This window comes from Sander vitreus, chromosome 14 (assembly GCF_031162955.1).
Source record: "Sander vitreus isolate 19-12246 chromosome 14, sanVit1, whole genome shotgun sequence".
Taxonomy (NCBI): domain Eukaryota; kingdom Metazoa; phylum Chordata; class Actinopteri; order Perciformes; family Percidae; genus Sander; species Sander vitreus.
In genome coordinates this window covers 12,500,512-12,525,577 of record NC_135868.1, presented here as the reverse complement: position 1 = coordinate 12,525,577, position 25,066 = coordinate 12,500,512, and the positions used below count along the sequence as shown (strand labels likewise).

The 25,066-nt window shown below is 39.5% G+C and overlaps 1 protein-coding gene across 1 annotated transcript in view; it reads left to right on the top strand.

Annotated features, from left to right (window-relative positions):
* Positions 1-25,066, top strand: part of akap9 (A kinase (PRKA) anchor protein 9) — a 70,768-nt gene that overhangs the window by 12,953 nt on the left and 32,749 nt on the right. The window contains exons 4-21 of the mRNA XM_078267130.1: positions 338-400; positions 1,959-2,099; positions 2,667-2,822; positions 2,987-3,121; positions 3,238-6,129; positions 7,559-7,639; positions 8,955-9,093; positions 9,305-9,375; positions 9,490-9,610; positions 9,851-9,948; positions 10,379-10,484; positions 12,577-12,811; positions 14,717-14,768; positions 15,644-15,970; positions 18,194-18,475; positions 20,696-20,832; positions 21,955-22,151; positions 23,870-24,102. Of these exons, the coding sequence (XP_078123256.1) occupies positions 338-400; positions 1,959-2,099; positions 2,667-2,822; positions 2,987-3,121; positions 3,238-6,129; positions 7,559-7,639; positions 8,955-9,093; positions 9,305-9,375; positions 9,490-9,610; positions 9,851-9,948; positions 10,379-10,484; positions 12,577-12,811; positions 14,717-14,768; positions 15,644-15,970; positions 18,194-18,475; positions 20,696-20,832; positions 21,955-22,151; positions 23,870-24,102 (5,466 nt within the window). The remainder of the gene's footprint in view (positions 1-337; positions 401-1,958; positions 2,100-2,666; positions 2,823-2,986; positions 3,122-3,237; positions 6,130-7,558; positions 7,640-8,954; positions 9,094-9,304; positions 9,376-9,489; positions 9,611-9,850; positions 9,949-10,378; positions 10,485-12,576; positions 12,812-14,716; positions 14,769-15,643; positions 15,971-18,193; positions 18,476-20,695; positions 20,833-21,954; positions 22,152-23,869; positions 24,103-25,066) is intronic.

Sequence of the window (25,066 nt, the reverse complement as noted above, 5' to 3'; positions counted from 1 at the left end):
AAAGACGCTGAGTAAATAAAGTTATTATTAGTCAAATAAAAGACAAACAATCATGCTTGTAACAATGGCACTATTAAAAACCCCTATCATCAAAAGTTCTACAAACTCTTCTTGCTGATTTTCTGCTGTTTCTGCTGTTATGCTATGCCGTTACTACTACACTACTAAAAAAATTTAAACTGAATAAGAAAACTCAATTATATATATATATATTAACATTGCAATATGTTTGTCAAGAACATAAATCGTCAGACTTTAGCAGTACAAATCTATCCAATAATGACTTCTGAAATTACTTTTCCGTCACAACTCCCAAATCTTAATGCTTCACTGACAGGTAAATGGGTGCCATGATGAAATGACAGAGAACCTAAGGATGCCTTCGAAGGATTTTATTTGGGTACAGTAATCTGATAAAGCAGCTCTTTTGACTCTGTTTTTGCTAGCTAACCCTCTGGCTGCCTGTTTGTCTATACGTTAGTCCTCTGGAAAATTTCCTGTAACCTACTAACTAAGCCTGTTTTATGCTGCACTCACTTGACTATGTACCTACAGACGTGTTGGGTATTTGAAGCTGTACTGTGTTTGTCATTATATTATGAATGACAATTTTGAAAGAACAAATGGCTGAGGAGTTTAGGATCGAACAGGGCTTCGTGACATTTTAGAAGTGTAAATTAGCTGTGAAAGCTCAAAGAGAATCAGGTGAATGATGGAAAAGAAGGGAGAGGACTGTGAAGAGGATAGAGGACAGGGGGTGTCACACAAAGAGCTGCTCTCTTTAGTTGCACTGAGGTGATTTTAGGAACAGAGGAGACAGAATCCAGAGAGGTGCTGATCAATACAGTTTGGATAGATGGGGAGCAAAGTGCCATGCTGACTGCTGGAAGAATACAGTGAGATGTGAAGAGAGTATGGGTGCATTGACTTAGTCAGAACTAATCTGTAGACTGAACTATTATTATAATATAAAAGTGCTATGATAACTTTTAAATTAGCCATTTTCCAAATTATATAAATGAAATAGATGTTCTTCCTTTGTGTGGGATTCAGCCGCATTGCAAATGTTCGTAACTTTTAAAGTAAGAGTGTAATAACAGTGTTACGAAAGCATTTCTGTTCCCTTTTCAAGTTTCATGAATTTTGCAGATTTTGGGCATTGAGATGGATCAGATACTTTTTCTGGGTCTAATAGTAGTAGAAGGGAATCTAAGGGACAGAATTACAGCAATATTTGAACAGTGTTCTACAACTGAAAATTGTATTCCTAATTATCTTGCAACAAAAAAAATAAATAAAATGTTTGCATCTAGAGCTGGGCAGGTCATTTAAAAAAAAATCTGGCTCCTCTGGCCCCACCTCCAGCCTGTATTGCGATTTGCAAAAATCCACAGCTCCCTGTTCAGATTCACCAATCAGGGCCAGGGGGGGTGTCTAACTGCGTGTCAATCACTGCTCATGCACACACATTCATTCTCCCTTGTGGGGGGAGGGGCTTAGCAGACTGTTTTGGGCTTTAGCAGAAAGGGGGGGAGTCCTGGATCTTCGCAGTCCTACCTACAACACCTTTCACTTTGCTAGACCTACAAAATCTTATTTTCTTTGAGAGTATTTTAGGTATTTAGCATACTTGAATTATCTTGCAGGCTTTAATAACTCCCACTTATAAAACTAACGTAGTTTTCCTAAACTGCTTTGGGTTATTGGTGTCGCATTTTGACCAGTATCTGTAAAGCTGGTTTTGGCCACAGCAATCCTTAGTTTTTAAGGAAGATCCAGCAAGGACAAAAAAGACTTGATAACATTAACACATTTACTACATATTTCTTCACGTGGCTCCCGGCTTTTGTAACTAACTGCTGTTGCTCTACGGTGACAAATTGCTAAGCTCATTCTTGAAACCTCATCTTGATGGCTTTTCCGCAAACCCTGTAAAAACTGCGGATTTTCCTGTTCAGGAGGAGGGGGAGCCCCTGCAACAGGTGACAAAGGGAGGTACGATGGAGGATGCACTCGCCACCAAGACCCAGGCAGTGGAGGAGCTAAGTCGAGAGCTTGAAGAAATCAGGGCCGCCTTTGGCACAGAGGGAGTGCAGCAGGTAAATGTTTGATTACTTTATTATAGGTCATACTTCTTCTTCTTCTTCTGCTGTACATTAAGGCTAAACTTCTGCCAGTGCATTTAGAAAATACACAAGGTGGAGATGATTTAAACTTTTCCGAATACCACATTATTTTACCATTCTAATAAAAACTTTGAAAGGGGTTTAATTTGAATTATTTTTAGGATGGTGTCATGAGTGTGAATGTGCATATTATTTTTGCTCAGGGATGGCTAACCTATTTACACATGAATGCATCTTCCATTCGGTTTTAAATAATACATGGTTATATTACCACCTGTTATCCATTTCAAATCATGTGTCATCCTGTAGCTCTAAATGACTGTTTTGAAGGACAGAACTTGTTCATTCCGCCATCACAATGCTCTGTAGCCTTAACAATCAGCACATGCCTTGCTTCTTAATAACAACTAAGTTCACCCCTACAAGTACGTTTATTTTAATGCTGTGTTTGAGCTCTGTCAATATCCCTTTTCTTCTCTGCTCTGTCTCACTAATGCTGTCTATAAGGTGGTTTTACATAATTGGATTTTACTTTTCTAGCTGCAGGACTTTGAGGCTGCTCTGAAGCAGCGAGATTGCATCATCACCCAGCTCACAGCTAACCTTCAGCAGGCTCGTGAAGAGAAAGACGAGATCATGAAAGAATTCCTGGAACTGACAGAGCAAAGCCAAAAACTACATATTCAGTTCCAGCAGGTGGGAACTCAAGTTTTAACTTAAGTCTGAACTACTATCTTATATTAGCTATTCTATCCTACACTTTCTAGCCACTACAGGTCATTACACTATTATTGTTTTGTTCTAGTACTTGCTATCCATGTATTCAATTAGAAATGAATTTGTGTATGGAATAATCACAGCTGCAGGCGGGTGAGACGCTGAGGAACACCAGCCACAGCAGCACAGCAGCTGATCTTCTGCAGGCCAGGCAGCAGCTCATGCAGTACCAACCGCAGCTGGAGGAGCTCCAGCACAAGCTCAGTGAGATGGAGATGGTAAGAAGTTGCCTAGTGTGATCCTGCAGACATCTTTTAGACATAATCTGTTAAATGTAAGCGGTTGCACAATATGTGCTTAATGTTGCATTTCTAATAATTGTTTTTCTTTTTAGTCAGGGAGAAGATCAGAAGAATCATTCACACAAAGGATAAACGAAAAGGACCTGCTAATTGCAGAACAAGAAAAAGTTATTTTGAGTCAGAAGCAGTCCCTGACGGAGTTAAGGATGGCGGAGGAGTCTTTTGCACAAAAACTGAAAGAGAAAAATCTGTTAATTTCAGAGCAAACTGCAATAATAACAGAACATGAGCTGTCATTATCCCTGCTCAGAGAGGAACTTACTCATGTAGGACGGACTACTGATGAAAATATTATAGACCCATCCGATGAGAAAGACCTGATTATAGCAGAGCAAGAGCGAGTCCTTTCAGAACGCGACTGCGCTCTTACTCAGCTCGAGGATGAGCTGGAGTCCTCTGAAAAAAGCCTGAGTGACCTCCAACAGCGAATGGCTGCAAAAGAGTCGGAGCTTGAAAGATGCATGGATGAGTTGGAGAGCAGTAAGTCTGACTTAGAAAGCTGTAAAAGCGAAATAGAGAGTTGTAAATTAGAATTGGAGAGAGAGCGAGTGGAGTTAGAAAGCTGTAAGGGGGAACTTGCAACCTCCAGACAGAAAGAGCGAATGTCATCTAATGAAATTATGCAGCTCATGGGCACAGTAGAGGACCTGCAAAAGCGTTACCACCAGGGCAGCCTGTCTGAGAGTGACACCATCCAACAAATGCAGGAAGAGACTGTGAGGAAGCTCGAACTTCTCAGGGCCAATCTGGATGAGATGTACGGCAAGCAAATAGTCCAGATGAAGCATGAGGTTAATTTGCAGCACGCAGCTAAAGTGGAGCAAATGACCGAGCAACATCGCACTGAGCTTGAGCTTCTAAAAGCACAACAACTGTCTCTAAGCTCCACTTTTAGTGTTGAGGTGGACACACTCAATGATAAGATTAGGGAGCTTCAAGAGACATTAGAGCAATCCCAAGCAATGCACGACAAAACCAGGCGTGAGCTTAGCCAAGTCAACCAAGAGAAGTTCAACCTGCAGGCCAAGGTTGAGGATCTCTTCAAAGATCTCCGTTCTGCTAAAGAAAAAGTGGAGCAGGTCTCCCACAGTCTCATCTCTCAGGAAAGCCGAAAAGGGGAACTGCAGCGCCTCCAGGAGACAATTGACAATCTGAAGAGCGAGCTGGCTGCTGCTCAGGAAGCGGCACAGGAAGTAGAAATAAAACATGATTCAGAAATAACCAATTACAAGATCAAGTTGGAGATGCTGGAGAGGGAGAAAGATGCTGTGCTTGACCGCATGGCGGAGTCACAGGAAGCAGAGCTGGAACGACTAAGGACTCAGCTTCTGTTTAGCCATGAGGAAGAGCTAACCCTTCTTAGGGAGGAATTACAAAGGGAGAGCTTCCGGCACACAGAAAACCTTCTCAATGAAGCTGCTATCAAACACGAGAAAGCGCTGGATGAGCTGCGCATTGGTTATGAAGAAGAGCTGCATTTGTTACAAAGAGAGAAGGCAAGTTTTGCCACAGAGCGAGATGAGCTTTTTCACCAAATTCTTGGACTAAAGGAAGACCTAAATCTTGCTTTGCAAAGCTCCAAAGCAGATGAGCTTGTCCAACAGCTTCAAGAGCTTCAGGTAGAGCTAGAGGAACTGAGAAAGGGAGGAGAAGAAAGAGTTCGAATGGAAAACAATATTCAGTCATTACTAAAAAAGACAGAGGTGCTTGAAAACCAGACAAAAGAGAAAGAACAATGTTGGGAAAACAAATGGAAGGAGCAGGAATTGGAAAAAGGGACATTGATAGAATCTAGTAACACTTTGAAAGAAGAGTTGGACTCCAAAATTCAGAAAATTGAGACACTCACAGCAGAGAACAATCAAATGCAGCAACAAGTAGTTAAGCTTCATGAGGAAATTGAAAAGCAGAGGACTACTTTCTCTTTTGCTGAGAAGAATTTCGAGGTAAACTATCACGAGCTGAAGGAGGAGTACACATGTCTTATTGAGGCGAAGACACAGTTAGAAGAGAAAACCCTGAAGGAGACACTTGAGTTTGAGGCAAAAATCACCAGCCTTCAGTCACAGATTCGGGAGCTGAAGGAGAGCAGCAGAGATATCAAATTGGAGGACACAAATACAGATAGATGGGAAAACACTGTGATAGAAAAAGATACGACTGAGCTAATGGAGAAGCTTAATGTTACTTTGAGTGAGAAGGAAAGCCTGGCTGGGAGGCTTTCCGAAGTTACAGAGCAACTGATGTTAACAGAGAGCAAAGTGGGGCAGCTGGAAGAAGAGCTGACGAAAGTGAGACAAGTAAATGTGAAGGTCATCGCACAAAATGAAAGCCTAGGGAAAGAACTGGAAAAGAAGCAAGAGATTATGAGAAAGCAGACCAGGGAGCATGGTGGCCAGAGAAAAGCTAAGCTCCAGCAAGAAGAACAAGCCGTTGAGCCAGTTTGTTCTTTTGAGGATCATCACCTTCAGATTCAATCTTTGCAAGAGGAGATAAAGACTCTTCAGTCCTTCTTGCAGGCAGCTGAATCGGAGAGAGACAGCTTTCGGCAAACCCTGGAGCTCCAGAGGCTTTCACAGACTCCATCTCCAGCGGCAGTCCAATCCTCGGGGGAGGGACCTGTTGAAGAAAGATCCTCCCTGCACAAGCCCACAGCCTCAGGGTCAAGCAGGCGCAAGAGACGGCAGAGGTCCAAGCAGGAGCGCAAACTGGGCACCGCTCTTTCAGACTGCAGAGAAGAAAAACAAAGGGAGGAGGAAGAGGAGGCAGTGGGGGAGGAAGTGAGAGCAACAAGTGCTGCAGAGCAGGAGATGCAGCCTCAGATGGAGAGCCAGGTTATGTCATGTTCACAAGAGAGGGCCGGTAAGGAGGACTCCACTGATGGGTACTCGGGAGACGGAGGCAAAGACTACATCAACAAACAGGTAGGCACTCACATGCATGTACTGCACTGCTCTCCAGTCGCTGCCTTTCTCTCTTCCTTTTTAGCTCTGATTAAATTACATGTTTCATTGAGTGATTAAAGGGTTTTCAAAAACGTGCACGACAAAAGAAAGTGTAGTTGAAAGCACATGCTTCAGATATATCACACTCCCAATTAATGCTGTGATGTTTGACATTGTTATTGGGTTCATCAAAAATGTGCATATTGCATCCATAGCCAGATGGAGATTTTGTATTGAACAGAGTATGACTGAGGCATTTCAGCACTGACATGTTTTCTCGGCCATGATTGCAAATTGTCTGTGTCTGCAGCCTTGCTCTCCAAGGAAGCACTGAGCTGCGTAGTCGTACTGTTTTGTAAAAAGATAGCCATATGTTTTTAAGTTGTGTGCAGACCATTCTGCGACATTCATTCCTTTACTGTGGGAAGAATACCACAGAAGAGAAAATGCACACACAGTACATCCTGCACATAACGGTGAATTGTCAAGACTCCGTCGATATTCTGCTCATTTCTACTTTTAAAGGAACACTATACAATATTTATAATCTGATTTCATTTGATGCGGCTTGTCCTCAAACTGAATTTGACGTTGGTTTGTGAAAAGGGCTGAAAACAACAACCACAAAAAGAAACAGTCACCCACAGTCTTCTGATTGCTTTGTATCATTGCCATTGTGTAGAAATGTGTACATTCTAGTTTTTTTTCCATCCTGCAGAGAGTGAAGGGTTTGAGGTGAGAAGCCATTTTACCCCAGTCACTTATGTGTCTGTGTCACTTCAAGCTGTCTCAATTACACCAGGAAAAAATTGTGTACACTGTCCTTCGCTCATTTCATATCCATGTTTCATATTGTTTTTGTCACCTCCTGGGTTGGAACACTACATACAGGCCCAGAAAGACATTTAATGTCTTTGTCTTTAAAAAATAGTTGTAAAATATGCCTCTGATTTTAATGACATGGGGGAAAAATGTATTATTAATTCTTCTGAATATATGTTTCGTGTAGGTCCTTTTACATTTGTACAATCAACAACAGAACTTAAAGCGGGTGTTTTTTTGTTTTTTTTTAATGAGATACTGTGTATAGTCAAACACACATGGATCAGCTTCTTATGAAGCTGCTTCAAGAGCTTAGTAAACAACACTCCTCATGGGTGAAACTAAATTTAAATGAAGGCAAACAGATGATGTTCAGAATCCTTTTGTTGTAAATTGTTGTTGATCATTCAAATAATAAAATGATTTCTGCACTTACTATACAGGCACTTTCTGCTCCCTCTCAGGAAATGATCCATAATGGTGCATTGTGTCTTTATGTCGATCAATGTCTTATTTGTCTGGATTTATACTGGGATATGTAAGACAGTAAGTACAATTTATTTTTTTTCCCCGCTTGCTTATTTAGGTGAGAGGACATGGGACGGGCCACCACACGGAGTCTGCCGTATATCAGGGAGCAGAGGAAGAGGGAGAGACTACTGAGCATGTAAATGTCACTTAAGCTCACATCCTGCCCTTTGCTTTTCAGTGTCACTTTGATATATCATACAGTGTGATGTAAAGGTCAATAAATAGGTGCTCATAGAGCGCAAATACAATGGGCTTCATGCAAGAACATTTTTTGTATTGTTATCCTAAATATCTCTTACTTTGTTTGTGAGGTTTACTAAAATTGGATTCAACAAACTCTTAACAGCACAAACTTGTTTTAAATTCACGTTTCATTGACAGACATGTTATGCCAGAATAATAAGAACCTACAAAGTAAAAAGCAACTATATAGCTGGGCCAAAATATGCCAGTTAAACCTATTAAAAAACCAAATCTCTGTAATTTTACATAGTGAACACAATATTACTTTTGCATCAAGTTCATTTATTAATATAATTTGTTTAAGTTTATTTTAGTAACATACAGTATATAAACTCCAGATTAAGGGCACTATAATTAAGTCAAGCAAGTGTTTTGCCGCTGTAGAAAAAGTTTGTGCCAGTTAAAAACAAATGTGTTTGTACGAGGGGGTTCTTGCAGTAAATGTAGCATGAATTTTACAGGTTTTAATAATTCTCTCTTTAGTAGGGGTTATGTTTCTTAGTAAACTTAAACATTTTCATCATATAAGTGATTCTGTTTTTCTTGTTGATGTGTGAGTAGCAGTGGCTCATCATAACACAGCTGCCGTCTGTTTGTTAAGCACTAAACATCATGTTTTAAGCAGCAACATCTGAGCGGTTGCAGTTTTGAAAGGACTCTCCACACTGCAGACAGATGATGGGGAGATTGTATCATAACAAAGCGTTTTAAGTACGGCCTAATTTAAATGTAGAGTGCACTTTAAAAAACATCTGACATCAGAGGTAACATAATCACAATTCTATAATTATGTAACCCTAACAAATGTGTGCTAATGCATAATAACTAGAGAAAGTGGCCTCACTGTTGGCCTTTTGTTCTCTGTTACAGAAGTAATAATAGCTGACCTCTCATCCTGAACACAGATGGCTTGTGCTACTGCTCTGTCGTTGAAATAGGATTGGTGGAATAGTGTTATTTATTCATATATCTCCTCTGATTAGCAAATTGATGTAGCATGTTGCATAATTTATCTTTGATAAATTATAGTTAATATGTATCTTATGCTTTTTACAACTTTTATGTCGTTGAACATTTTAAGGAATATGAAGACAAACACTCCATAATAAAATCAAATTATGTAACATATATATATAATGGAAAAAAATGTGTTCCCATGTGGTTTATTCCAACTATGTTAATGTGATGATGTTTCTTTCTGCGGTTAGGGTGAGTGCAGGCTGCACATGGAGGCCCAGCGCATCAGCCTGTCTCAGATCCACGCCGCCCAGCTCGAGCTGCTGCAGGAGGATTCGGACGCTCGCACACACACTCTGGAGCTGAAACTGCAGAACCGGAAAGATCACGGTGAGCAGATGTGTAGACAGTTGCCTTTGTGTGCATTTGTGTTTGTGGCAAAGCTTTTGATTTATCATTCATGATGGATCAACACAGATGACTGACGTATCAAGCATTGTTTTTGTACTCTGTTGGTTGCCAGAGTCTGTGTGAAACGTATTAAACATTTGAATTGTTCAGTTATATTCCAAATTTCCAATTTTTTTTTTTTTTTTTTCAGATGAGCCAAAAATCTTCAAATATCACGACATGTTACAAGCTGTGTCAGAAGAATGCAGTGAGATCATTCAGGTAATTACGGAAGACAAATAGTTGTAATGTGTGAAGTTTTCTGAACACATTTTATTAATGTGTTGCTACTGGTTACTATAGCAGTTAACCTTCCCTGTTTTGTTCTGTGCTCAGTGTTTTCAAAAGATGTTTGGTGAAGAGTTTTTGGAGAGTGCTGCTGCAGAAGGTGGGCCTCCCCCTTCAGTGGACAGACCAGAAACTAGTGAATCCACCTCCATCGTACTGGAGGCCAGAGGTAATTTGTCCCTTGAATTACAGTATACAAGTATTAAAGATACATGAACACAAATTTCCAGTATAAGTAGCATTGTGGCCAGTATTAAATTCACTTTACAAAAGGGCTTTTAAATAATATGCATTAAATATCTAACTTTGTTTATTCAAACTATACGGAAACAAAATCATCCAATTTCTCCATTTAAATCCTTAACATTTAACCTAACCTAAAAAAACCGAATTGCTTCCTCTTATGTAGAGCTCTACATAGATCTTCAGCAGGTGAGAGAGAGGATTGAGCAGGAACATTATCGACTGTCACAGCTCCAGACTCTGCTGAGGGCTGATGGGACCAAGGTAAAAACGTACAAATCTGCAGACATAAGCTGCATCCCAATTTCATACTACATGGAACGCTCGATTTCTTAAACGCTGTATTTTCCCACAATGCATTGAAGGAGCTGCTCACAGCTGGAAAAAAACTAAAAAAATTTTGGATTGTACTAAAACAACTTTTGAACATCAAAAACAATTACTGTTAACTTAAACTTAAGAAAACACTTTGCTGTCTGTTTATGAAGTTTAATTGGCAGTGAGATTTAATAGTAGCAGTTTGATTTTCATGCATTGATGCATTTATTGTACTATATCATTTCCTATTGGTATAAAACAGGTAAGTAAGTAGATTGTTTTACAGTTGCTTACATGTTGTGTATTAGTATGTAGTATGAGGAAAAGAGAGGATAACGCTTTCAGAAACACACTAACACCTCTGTTGGTCTCCTAGATGAGGGAGCTGCAGCTGGCATATGATGACCTGAAGAGCAGCAGTGAGAAGGAGATCTCTGACCTGCGTGTGCAAGTTTCCAGCTCAAACCCTTCTACAAGCAAAGGTAAATATGGAGTTATCCTCTTGAATGAAAAATTTGAGGAAAGAAGAAACGTTAAGCCCTTATGTCAGCTCACTGAGTCAAAACAGAGGTGTGTAATAAGATAAGAAAAGACAAAGTATGAAATATTCTGAAGTATTATTTCTGTTCTCTGTATCCCTCAATATTTTAGGTTTAGGTCAAATATGTGCCCCTCACTTTGTGCTTTTGCAGGTGTGTGGTTTCTGTAGTGCATCTTTACATCTGTGGTCAACAGCAAACAGAAATCATACAGCAACACTCCCCTGCCTTGATTTTTTTTATACATGTGTCAATCGAGCTGGCAATTATCCAAACTCTACTCTGTAAATATATTAATGTGAACCGACAGTGGTAAAAATGTTGCACACACACACACACACACACACACACACACACACATATATATATTAGGGCTGTCAAACGATTAATTTTTTTTAATCGCTGAATTTCTATAGTTAATCGCATATTTATCATTTGTGATTAAAATTCTATTTTGCATTTCAGAACTGTTTTTAAGTACATATTAACAATGGAAAGCAATTCTTACCAGTGTATCTTGACTGGGAATCAAATGAATGCAAAGAAAGTTGATTTATGAACTTGACTTTAAGATTTGTATTTGTTTAGTATTTATTTACTGTAAACAAAAGAAAAATGTGTGAATCTGTCATTATTGCACAATTCCTCCAAGTACCTAACTAAAAATCCCTATCCTTACCAGAGTCAATATAGTGTTTAGTAACTTCTAAATAATTTTGATTACTCACTGACGTCCAGTGATCACCGGTTAATGAGACAGCGTTTGTACTTTGCAGCAGTTCCAGTTGGGCTGCTTTCTCCGTGTCTTACAGGCTGTGTATGCGTGAAACTACTGTCCCCCTCGACGGCAATGAGACGGGTCAGAACAGGCCAACCGTAGTACGTCTTTAAGACCCGAGTCCTCTACGATGCTGACAGGTCTGCAGTTAGTTGCCACCCATTTCGCAAGAGCTGTAGTAATTTTTTTGGGATTTGGTTTCATCCACAAGTAGGCAAGTAGCACTCTCCAAAATAGTGCTTTGCCTGAATGGGTAGCATGCTAGTGGGTAGCATCAACCAGAGTCACGTTAATTAGCTAGTAGGTGGTAGCTTAAGCTTGACGTGCTTCGGTGATATTTTAATTCGGCTTTACACAGTGTGCATATGGCTTTCGACTTGTCTACGAGCCGTCCGGGAGTTTTGGAAAATAATAATAATAATAAGCGCCATTCAGATTGTGTTGCTGCTGTCTTTCTCCATTATGTTTGCAGCCTGCAGCAGCAGGATGTGTTACGAGGAAGTATGGCAGCTTGATGAGAAGTAACGGTGCAGCAAAGGGTCAAAATAGTAGCCTGTTAGGCATGGCGCGAAGCCGAGTGAAGTGTAAAATAAATTAATAAATGCCGGCATGCGATTTAAAAAAAAATGAAAGCGTTAATGCTGACAGCGCTAATATATATATATATATATATATATATATATATATATATATATATATATAGATGTATATATATATATATATATATATATATATATATATATGTATATATATATAAAATATAGTGTTAAAATGTATATCTGTAGACTGTAAACAAATGCTAACCTCATAATCTTTCAAAAGAGGTGCACAAATTTTTTTTTTTGTGTTATTTGTTTATTCAGTAATTACTAGATCATGTTATTTTTTACTGCAGTGACCCATTTAGTTCAAGTCCCTATATGGACCAAAGTATGGTGGTGGACTGGTAGCTGGAGAGGTGCCAGTTTACCTCCTGGGCACTGCCATGGTGCTCTTGAGCAAGGCACCAAACCCCCTACTGCTCGGCGCGCCTGTCCATTGACAGCTGCACATTGACAGCTGCAGCCCCCTCACTCTCCCCATCTCTCTATTAGTGCATGTATAGGTACTGAGCGTGTGTGTATTTCAGGCCTTTGTGTAATGTGTATTTTAACAACAGAGTGAAAACATTGTAATTTCCTTTGCGGGATTAATAAAGTATAAATTATTACTATTATTATTATATTGAATTTCACATTTCCCCTCTCTATGGGTCAGATCTGGAGGAGCGGGCTGATGCACCATCTACCTTCCTTACCAAGGAATTACAGAGGCTGAAGGCTGAAGAGCAAGAGAAGCAGCTCCAGCTGGAGGAGAGTCACAGGCAAGAGATGGAGCATCTCCGAGCTCACTACCAGCAGCAGGCCACTGAGAGTGAGGAGCGATACGCCATCGAGCTCTTCATGTTGCATCAGCGCCTGCAGGAGGTCACAGGCACTCAGACCCACTACAGGTGATGACACTTTGAAAACACAATGATTTTAATGTTTCCACATACGGAATATATTCTTATGTATTCAGACTAAGGCAATCAAAATGTACAGCAAACTCTCCTTGACATAGATAATGATAAGGGCATATATTTATACAAAAGAAACCGAATGTTGATCCAGTAAATTAAACTTGGGTGGTTAAAAAGAATTGCCAATGTGACTGCAAATGTTATGTAATCAGTTGTGGTTGGTAGCATTTAAGGAGCACTATTACTGGATTCATACAGCCTCCCCCCATACTCATCACTCATGTTTGTAGTTGCTTTTCACTTGATTGATTGATTGATTGATCGATCGATCCAGTGCATGTGATAGAAGCAGACTGAGCTACATGATCTTTTACTTGCAGCTGGTCTGCATATCCTGTGTAGCATGGTAAAGCTACCTGACCCACTTCTGTTGACAACAAAGCCTCAATGCCTTAACTAATGAAATATTCACTAACTCACCCAGTAAGAGCGTGCACCCCATGTAGGCTAAGGCCTTTGCAGCGGCCCGGGTTCCGGACCTGCGGCCCTTTTGCTGCGTGTCATCCCCCATCTCTCTCCCACCTTTCCTGTCTATCCACTGTCACTCTGACATAAAGGGGGAAAAAAGCCCCCAAAATAATCTTTAAAAAAAAAAAATATATTCACTAGGTTAATTAAAGCATTATTCATGCCTTTTGTTAGCCCACTTATCTATAAAAGTACCCATTCCAGATGACTTCCTGAGGGATGTGCTGTGTAGAGAACAAATTGAATGTGACTTTTTAAGCATGCACCAATGTGGAATTATATGAGGTTTCTAAAGAACTTCAGTTCTACAAATAGAAGTATAACATATTTGGAAACCACTCATATTTGTGACCAACTGGTTGTTTATGCACATATGGTAATTTAAACCTTCCAAACCCAAACTTTATTACTGTTGGTGAGCTTTTCCTCATGGCTAAAAAGAAACGGGAGTGTTTTACTGTTACTATAAAAACTGAGATGCTGCTGCCCTCCACTGTTTGATATAGTGAATATGATTACAACAGTGGTTTTCAACACCAATGAACTTTTGTTTGTGTCTAACTGCCATGTTCAGGGAAATGATTCCCAGACAGTGGAATGTGGAATACACTCACATATATATCCAGATACATTCTCTGTATATACATTATATGTAATATTGATGTCCATTTACATTAATTTGTGCAGTGGGACCAGGTATCATTCTATATTTTTTAAAGGGCAGTGTATTCCTTATGTCTTGAGCGCAAACAATTAATTGATTATTCTGCAACTATTTTAACAATCCGGTCATTGTTTATGTATTTTTTTTATGGAAAAAAAAAAGCCAAACATTCTCTGTCAGCTTCTAAGATTTTAAGATTTGCTGCCTTTCTTTGTAATATGTGATAGTGTACTGAACATCTTTTGGGTTTTGGAGTGTTCGTCGGACAAAACAAGGATTTTGAAGACAGCACCCTGGCCTGGACTTATGGAATTATAATACATTTGTTATAATAAAAAGTTCTTTATTTTTTAGATATTTTATAGACAAAACAATTAATCCAGTAATCAAGAAATAAATCATTAGTTGCGACCGTAGTTATGGAATAATTTGTCTTTCTACTTTCAGAATGTATATGTTTTAATTTTGTCTTATTAATAGTGTTAAATTATCCTGGATGGCTGTTCAAATGTCTGTCACATAGAAATATTTAGACTTTTATGCTTACAACCAAAAAGCATGTAAGCTCAGCTAGTTTTGAGTTTTTTACTTGACTGATATGAATGTAGGTAGGATACAAGAACAAAATGAATGAATTGTTAAATATATCTGAGGCTGTAGAACAAATAAATTTGACTTCTCTTTTTCTCTTTCTGCTTGTCCAGTGCTCCAGAGTCCAGCTGTGAGAGGATGGAGGAGCACAGAGATGAACTAAAGGTTTGGCTGGTACATTTTTACCCTCATCTAAATCTTCCATGTCACATGCATCACATCTTACTACGAGCTGAAACGTGTACATTAAGACGCTATGACAGTAAGGGTGGGTGAGAGGGGGCAGTTGCAGCCTTTAGGCTAAAACGTGCCCTAAATACTCCAGCTTTGCTCCAGAAGCAGCATCATGAACGGTCCTATATCTTAACAATTAAAAGGATTGGACGTTACATAACCTACCGTTTTAGCGTGCTGCTCATGAGTCAAGCGGACGTACTCTAGTCGTGGCGGCTGCATGAATGGAGGATTCTGCCTTGCGTGAATGAGCTGCACTCCATTTCAGCCATCTCTCAGTCACTTCGCTCCAACTTCCATCGTGTCTTAGTTTGTCTTTCTCTCCCTCCAACCCTTAAAGTTTCCACAACTCGTTTGACTGTGAAGAGATCAGAGAGGGAGAGAACGGAAAAAAAAAACTGGGCGCAATACACTTGAGATTGGATAAGACATTTGGCTTGGAAATGTTAAGCTTGAGGCAAGTGGTCCTGAAGAAGCTAAATAACTGAAACAGATAAGAAATGGGTTCATCACAAGACAGAGTGGTAGTGTGTTGGGAGAAAATGTAGCTGTAATGTAATGCAAGACATCTCTTTATCGCTTTATCCTCCTTGGGGTGGTGAAGAGAACAAAACAGTGTATTAATAGTGCTCTAAGGCCGGGGTGGGGCTTAGCTACAGTAAAGAGGACCTGTTTATTTCAGGACCAGCCTTGAAGAACTTTTATTTTAACACACTACGGTTGCTGTTTTCTGCTACATTAGTTTTGCTTTTGTAACTTGTAGCCCTCCCTTTATTCCTCTTTTCTGCTTTTCTCACTCTTTGCAGGACCTGGGAGAGGAGGAACTGTCAGAGGGAGGTGTGGAGTTGCGCTGGCCTGTCAGGTCTGCCGGCCTGACAGCACAGCTGCAGGCGCTGAGGAAAGCTCTCTACGACAAATATGTCCAAGAAGTAGCCGCTCTTAAAGAGCAGCACAACAGAGAGCTGAGGAGACTCACAGAAGAAAAGGAACAGCAGAAGATAACAGAGGAGCGTCAAGAGAGGAGAGGAGAGAAAGAGCAGAATCTCAATGGTATAAGCGGCGCTGGAGACTCCAGGCAGCTTGTGCTGGAAGACAGACAACACTGGGAGAGAGTGGAGGAAGAAGTTGCCAAGGTAGGCAGTCATGCATTTTTAACATGCAACTCATGTGTATAGTTGGTATCAATAAAACTGGTAACAGAAGACAATTGCATTAATTGTTATGAAAGGAAACAGTTGAAGTTGAAATTAATAGTTGGTGAATAAATATTGATGAATCAAAAAATTTCTTGTTCTAGCTTCCTAAAATGAATATTTGCTGTTTATCTTACTCTTGTGATAGTAAACTGAATATCTTTGGACTACAGGTCAAACAAAACAAAAAAAAGACACAAAAAGATGTCCTCTGAGGTCTGCGACAGTGCATTTCCACTTTTGTCTGATGTTTTATAAACCAAACAATTAGTTGATTAATCGAGAAAATAATCAGCAGAATAATGAAAATAATCAGTAGTTGTACCCCTAGATACACTACATTAATTTATCCATCTTTGAAAAAAACCCTGTATGAGGAAACTGACGCATTTGATCCTAGCATTGTTAATAACACCTACTGTAGATCTCTGTGTCTCAATATCAGATAGAGTCCTAAGACACAATATGTCTGGATCCATATGTTCTGACAGGCCATAGTTCAGATGACAGTAAGGGTGGGTGAGAGGGGGCAGTTGCAGCCTTTAGGCTAAAACGCGTCCCTAAATACTCCAGCTTTGCTCCAGAAGCAGCATCATGAACGGTCCTATATCTTAACAATTAAAAGGATTGGACGTTACATAACCTACCGTTTTAGCGTGTTGCTCATGAGTCAAGCGGACGTACTCTAGTCGTGGCGGCTGCATGAATGGAGGATTCTGCCTTGCGTGAATGAGCTGCACTCCATTTCAGCCATCTCTCAGTCACTTCGCTCCAACTTCCATCGTGTCTTAGTTTGTCTTTCTCTCCCTCCAACCCTTAAAGTTTCCACAACTCGTTTGACTGTGAAGAGATCAGAGAGGGAGAGAACGGAAAAAAAAACTGGGCGCAATACACTTGAGATTGGATAAGACATTTGGCTTGGAAATGTTAAGCTTGAGGCAAGTGGTCCTGAAGAAGCTAAATAACTGAAACAGATAAGAAATGGGTTCATCACAAGACAGAGTGGTAGTGTGTTGGGGGAAAATGTAGCTGTAATGTAATGCAAGACATCTCTTTATCGCTTTATCCTCCTTGGGGTGGTGAAGAGAACAAAACAGTGTATTAATAGTGCTCTAAGGCCGGGGTGGGGCTTAGCTACAGTAAAGAGGACCTGTTTATTTCAGGACCAGCCTTGAAGAACTTTTATTTTAACACACTACGGTTGCTGTTTTCTGCTACATTAGTTTTGCTTTTGTAACTTGTAGCCCTCCCTTTATTCCTCTTTTTCTGCTTTTCTCACTCTTTGCAGGACCTGGGAGAGGAGGAACTGTCAGAGGGAGGTGTGGAGTTGCGCTGGCCTGTCAGGTCTGCCGGCCTGACAGCACAGCTGCAGGCGCTGAGGAAAGTCTCTACGACAAATATGTCCAGTAGTAGCCGCTCTTAAAGAGCAGCACAACAGAGAGCTGAGGAGACTCACAGAAGAAAAGGAACAGCAGAAGATAACAGAGGAGCGTCAAGAGAGGAGAGGAGAGAAAGAGCAGAATCTCAATGGTATAAGCGGCGCTGGAGACTCCAGGCAGCTTGTGCTGGAAGACAGACAACACTGGGAGAGAGTGGAGGAAGAAGTTGCCAAGGTAGGCAGTCATGCATTTTTAACATGCAACTCATGTGTATAGTTGGTATCAATAAAACTGGTAACAGAAGACAATTGCATTAATTGTTATGAAAGGAAACAGTTGAAGTTGAAATTAATAGTTGGTGAATAAATATTGATGAATCAAAAAAATTTCTTGTTCTAGCTTCCTAAAATGAATATTTGCTGTTTATCTTACTCTTGTGATAGTAAACTGAATATCTTTGGACTACAGGTCAAACAAAACAAAAAAAAGACACAAAAAGATGTCCTCTGAGGTCTGCGACAGTGCATTTCCACTTTTGTCTGATGTTTTATAAACCAAACAATTAGTTGATTAATCGAGAAAATAATCAGCAGAATAATGAAAATAATCAGTAGTTGTACCCCTAGATACACTACATTAATTTATCCATCTTTGAAAAAACCTGTATGAGGAAACTGACGCATTTGATCCTAGCATTGTTAATAACACCTACTGTAGATCTCTGTGTCTCAATATCAGATAGAGTCCTAAGACACAATATGTCTGGATCCATATGTTCTGACAGGCCATAGTTCAGATGTCAGTGGAGTTTGCACAGCAGATTGAGCTGGCTCGAATCAACAAGCGTGCCTGCCAGAGGAGCGCCTCCATGCAGACCTGGTCAGATAAAGAGGAGGTGGAGGAGATGGGGAACGAGGAGCGGATGACTCCCAGAGCTCCTCTCACCTCGGGTGCCTGGCTGGGGGAAGTGGAGAAGGAGAGACTGGAGAGAGAGCTGGAGGAGAGGAACGCAGAGATCAGAAAGTTAAAAGAGGAGCTGCAGAAAACGGAATCAGGACATGAGCAGGTCAGTGTCACTAACTGAGCTGTCACACGTAATGTGCTGATTTACTTTCACCACGCCACAAATTTCATTCATTTCATCTGAGAGAATTTATTACTGCTGTGTCATTCATTTTCAGATGCACTTTGTCGCAATGCAGGTGTTGCATGGATTACTCTATCATTGATTATGCAAGCTTTCACTGCTTTTTTACCTGCTCACAGTGCATTGGTTAAAATACTACAATCAATAATGTGATAAAAGCTGTTTTATGTTGTTGTGTTTAAACCAGAATACAAGTATAAATGTATGCAGCAACAAGTAATATTTTTATAGTTGAATTTTTGGTATCCTGCACCTATCCCACTGAGGTTTTGTGGATGTGCACACAACTATTCTAGCCTCCTTTAATTTTATTTGAAATGCAGTACCTGCATTTACCTGCATTTCTTTCACCTTAACCTTTAAATATGTGCATACACACAGCCTTACTCTCCTCTTTAAATAGGGCAAAGCATCCTCATTCTTTTACTTTTATATACAGTAAACTTGTGACTTATTCCTAATGCAAGGGACTAATTAAAAGTTATTTTAATAATGACACACAACCACTATCAATATATGAGAAAAAATAGTTTGTAATTCTCTCTCATAACCGTTTTAATGATTTCACTTTAAGCACATTTGTTTATCTACTACTGTCAAAGAATAACAATTTAGTTAAGTGATCATATATACTTTCTTATCTACTCTGCATGCACTGGTTTCCTCATGTTGAGTTGGGATTTCTTCTTTTTTTTTTTTTAAATCACTCCTCATGCTTTAAAGAGCTAATCCCAGGGCCTGCTAGGCTTTCACTAACCATTTATTGCATGATTAAGCTTTAACTGTGTGATTGCAGTGGCTGTCAGGTTCAGTGTTCTTTGTGAGATGAGTTGCTCTAACACACTCTTGGTGGTGGTTCAGTAAGGATCATAAAGTAAAAAGTTCTTAACTGTTATTGGCTCAGATGAGTTTTAATGATGAGATAAGGCCTCTGCCTCAGTTGAGCTGTACATGCATTATTATGTTATCTCTCCTAAATTCACCTGAATTATCTAATTTCTGTAAAGAATTTCTCAAGGTAAACATTGTTGAGTTGATCTACAGAAAACCGAAGCATCTTTTGTGAAGACGTCTTTTGTTAAGACCTCTCCAGCATCAGACTTTTGGACAAACTCAAACGTTCTCTTGGCCCAAAGAATAGGATAAAGCAGCTTTAGATTTTAAATTTTGACATTGTAGGTTTAAGTTCTCAAGTTTATAAAACAAGCTAAGAGTTGAGATTATAAATTATGAACCATGAATTAATTAAAATGTTTGTATTTGATATTTTAAAACAAGAGTGCTCTGTGTTTGTATGCAAATGAATGCCAAATTACTGAAAAATAAAGTTGTCTTTAGCTAATATTATAGGGCATAAAGCATTATTTGGTCAAAAGACCTAATTCACCCTTTTATACCATACCATAGTATGTTACCATGTAACTTTAAATCTGTTCAGATATATAAAGTAAAGATATTAGCATGTTAATATGTAAATTAAATGTAAATTGTGATGGGGAAAACATAAGAAACATATTTCAGTATAGTGGAATCCAGTGCTGCATTGCCAGAAATTGTGGAGTCAAAGATAATTTCCATTTCTTTGTCAAAAACATGTTTAGGCTTAGAGACATTTTTATTTTTCTGATCTCTTGAGTATACAGCACTGCATGTTGTCTGTTACTCAGGAAACTATAAAACAGAGTCATTCAAAATGAGCTCTCTGTCTGAAGAAGTGATTCTTTGACTGAAGTCAGTGCTACTCTCACTCATCGGCAGTCTCTGCACAGTGCAGTGTCTGGGAGTGAATTGAGTGGAGAAGCAGAGCTGCATTTCTGCTGTTCTTTCAGGAGATGGAGCTGTCGCCTCTGCAAGTCACTGTGCCTCAGGTGCACCTGTTGCCATAGCACCACAAAGATAGCAGTGTTTTTCTCGGCTCCAAGAGAGTTAAAAGTGTGTCTTTGTGTGTATCTGTGTGCTCGTTAAAAGGGGCAGTGTGTCTATGTGCCCCTCGCTGTGCCTTATTTGAATGCAGTTACTAATGGTCACACATACAGCCACTCTGTCGTTCGCTGTCTAGAGTTTTCAGGAGTCTGTTTATTCAACTGCGACTTTGCAATGACTGGGATGCTGTCTGTGTTCTCTCTCCTGTCCGTCCAGGCATTAAAGAAGGGAGAAAACAACCAAGAAGAAGTTGAGGAAGAGGAAGATCCCGGCGGGCCGGGAATAACGCAGGCTGGTAGAGGCAAACTGTCATCACAAGATGATAGAGAATCCTCCGATAAGGACACTGAAAGGTAGTGAAAGAAACTTTATTCCTGCTAATTCCTCATAGTAAAACGTTATTCACAGAGATGCTCCATGAAGAAGAATATTCCGAATATATTCAGTTGGATCCTTTATCATTACGTGTTTGTTTGGTGCTTTACATAAATTCAAAAAATAATTCTATAGATTGAAGCCAAATTAAGATAAGATAAGCCTTTATTGTCTCCTATAGGAGAAATTCATCTTGGGCATTTGAGAGAAACGAAATGGCGATAAACGACAATAAACATACAGTTAACCTACACAGAAACATAATCATACATTATCTCATCCAATGCTTCAATGAACATCTAATAAACCTCACACCATACCCGCCTACCTTTCCTCACAATCACAGAAGAACGGAAGAAGAGAACCCATGACGTATCCTCCCCCTCGTATTGCACTTAATTTTGATAATGATTGCACATTTCCCATTAACTCATGCTGTGGTCAATAACTTCTGTATTGCACAATGCCCAATTGCATAATATCATATCAAATATAACATAGCATAGATAGATAGATAGATAGATAGATAGATAGATAGATAGATAGATAGATATACAGTGTTTCCTCTGTTGATTTTGTAGTGGCGACCCACTATGGCAAAATTTCTGCCACCACGGTATCAGAAATAGGGCTGTACAAAAAATGTAGTCGCAGTTGCCTTTTAAATTATCCTGCCGACATAATGCAAATTAACAACAAGTAGAACTATTCAGAGGTTATTGGGCCCAATGTTGTTGTTATGACAGACCTGCCCCCACTGCTAAAAAAAATCCTAAAGGAAACACTGGATATATATAGATATAGTACCAGTATCAGTCATTGCACATCCTATAACCATAATGGTAAGCACCATAAATGTTATTTAGTAGTATTAGTCACACGTACATCACCTCAGCCAATACACACACACATCTCTTATTATTAATTTAATTACACTCAATGTTAGTATGTGGTCTGTCAAACAGTGACAAATATGTCGTTAATCGCCTCAAGCCTTTCTTTTAGCCAACTAATATTTTGTTTTTCAATAAAACTACAGATATTAAGAAGAAACGCTTCTTCGCTGCAATTGTTTTTAACATAACTGTTGCTGCTTTCAGAAACGTCCTGCGTAAGGCCAACGAGAAACTTAGTCAGGTGCTGGTTGATGTCCTGAAGACTACTGCAGCAGCGGAGGAAACTATGGGCCTCCACATGCAGAGTCTACGTGATGCTTCCAGTCGAGGGCAGCAGGCAGCAACGCCCCATTCTACCACAGAGAGAGCTAACACCGAGCCCGTCAGACCTTATGCTGCAGGCAAGTAACATCAGGTGTCAGTAATAGTTTAGGGTAAATGCTGGTGTTTGTGTTGGGGCAAAAGCTTCAACAGCCCATCCACCCAAATATGTTGGTTCAGATGTTGGTAGTTAGCTGGAGGTGAGATTTGTAGTTTAGCAAGAAAGCAAGAAAAGACATCAGAAAACAGACCAAAAAACCTACTAAATGCAATTATGTATACACTGACACCCTATACAACACCCCAGTATAGGAATTTATAAAATATTTCTGTGCATTGCAGTTTTTGCACCATTGCAGCTGCACTTGCATTAGCATTATGGCATTTTATAGAGCATCGAATCAGTTTGTATTTGGGAAAATAAAAATGCAAAACATTTGCAAACCAAGTAGTGCAAAACTGTTTTAAACTACATTTATTGGAGTTTTGAAATCTGTTTTTAATTGGACTTCTAGATTTCAAATGTGATTTAAAATTCAACTTTTCAACATCCAGAGTCTAGCTGGCAGCTGTGACTGCAGTTGAACCTCCTTTGCTGCTAATATAGTCCAGTGCAAAGGAGCAATACTGCACCATGACTACATGATGCTATTGCAGAAGCAAAGAGTGGATCCTCCTCTCTATCTTCACCAAGTCTAGTATTTGTAGGTTTTTTTCTAAAATGGAAAAGCACACCATGAGTAATAGCTTGGACAGTTAGTACTGTGAGTCAGATGTCAGAAGAATATCAGATTTGCCTGCCGTCTGAATGGTTCATTATAACTGAAGGTGGTGACTCTATGGGAAGTAAAGACAACAAAGTCTCATGTTACCAGCTAATCCTAATATTTACTTTAGGTGTTTCATGGGACTCACCACTTATACAAATAATTGTCTTATACGTAATGTTATGTTCCAGTTTTGTTTTTGATCAGTTTCTTTTCCTGAAAAAGTATTCTCTAGTGTGTTTATAGTGGGTCGCATATGACTTATTGTATTTGACCATAGACCTCCTGACATTTTACACATTGTGATGGTTATGGTGAGTTTAAATCCCTGAAATTCTGTTGAAAATAATGACATTTTGTAATAACCTGCGACTTGCATAATGCTGTCAGCATAATGACTCTAATCTGCCTCTGTGTTTTAAAAGATCCACTGCACTGTCTCGGTTTCTTGTTCCAATACGAATTTCTTTTTTCATATAAAGGAAATTGTAATGTTAAAACAATGTAAGATTTGAGCCATCTCACTGCCTGCTGCTATCATCATTCTCTGATAATGTGGTTTCAAAGTCGAATAATTATATGCAGATTACATTGAGAAGCTTAAAGGCACAGTCGTGTCATTTGAACTGGATGATGTATGCCTCCAACCTTTTATGGTTTTATATATTTAACACTGCTTTGCATCCTGTTGTGTCATGAATAGTTAATGTTACATCGTCATAATGTTCTGGCTTTTTTTTTAAAGGTAGTCCTTGTCTTACACCAAGACTAACACTAATTAATTTCGTCACGCAAGCTTCAAATGGTTTTAAGAAGCTAAATATAATATAATTTTATATGATTGTGCTGATTATTCTCTCACAGTATCCTGGTGTATCTATCTAAAGATTGGGGCATGCAGGTAAAAAAAAAAAGCTTTTCTAGGAAGCTGTTAAATATCTGAATGAACTTTAAATGTGTTGACAATGTAATATAATGGTACATCAGGTTTGTGTGTGATATTTTTCTGCTCTCTGTTCTTGTCATACCAGGTCACTCTGCAGAAAGTTGCCATGGCAGCGACTCCGCCGCAGACAATGTGAGTCTGTGGTCCGGGGAGACGGAGGCTGACGAGGGTCTGGAGGTGTCCCAGCAGATGATGGACAACCTGCTGCATGGGGCCGGGACACAGCTAGAGAATGAGGAGCTTCTGATGGGCATAAGCAGACGTCTCCAAACTGCTCTGGAGAAGATGTTGATGGCCATCAACGACACCACCAACCAGGTACAAGCTTTGTTGGTTAAGTGGCCTGGGATCAATGTACCGTTGGACACTTGTCTGACTGTGTATGGCACTTTCTGCTCGCTGAGAAACTCTTATAGTGTTTAATCTAAAGCATGAGTTACTGTAAGGTACGAAATAATATAATAGTTCATGATAGTAGGGCTGGCTAGCCTTTTGAAAATGTTACATTGGTACTGCAGAAGTTGATTCTGTAGTAAACAAAAGTTTCAATGTTTTACTTTACTGCGAGACAGAAACATGTTTTTAAACCTTTTATTTTATCATAACAAATATGCAACTGGTGATTTCAGCTTAGCATAAAGACTGAAAATGGGAAAACGATTAGCCTGCCTCTCTAAAAAGGTAACAATCTGCATACCGGCACCTGTACAACTCGCTAATTAAGATGTTATATCTCCAAGAAAACAAAATGTAGAAATGACAATTCGCAGTTTTACACGGAATGGGACCTGTTGCCAGTCAGACAGCAGTATCAATATCCTCATCTAACTCTCTGCAAAAAAGCACATTTCCAAAAATATAAACTATTATAGACTAATATATACTGATTTAAAAAAAGCTTCCTGATTTACATAGATTAGGATAATATAATCAAAGTATGACCAAACCAGCCTAATAATCTGACCAAACATTTGATGCCAACTTTCAATACCCCAGTTTAAAGTGCTTTTTCAAGTGAAGTGAGTTCTTTTCAGGTTGAAATTCAGAAGAATTCTTCATGAACAGTCCTGTGTGTGTTTGTGCAGAAAGCTCTAGTGACTCATTTAGGCTTTGTCAAAACATTTAAATACCCACACTCAACACTGTTAACCCCCTCTGTGGGTTTCTACGCCTGTTCATGGAGGCATAATGGGGATGAGACTGCAGAATGTGGCCAGCAACAAAGTTGGCCTGTCTAGAATTCACAGACAAAAGAAATGCCTCATTCCCAGTGGTTGCCTAT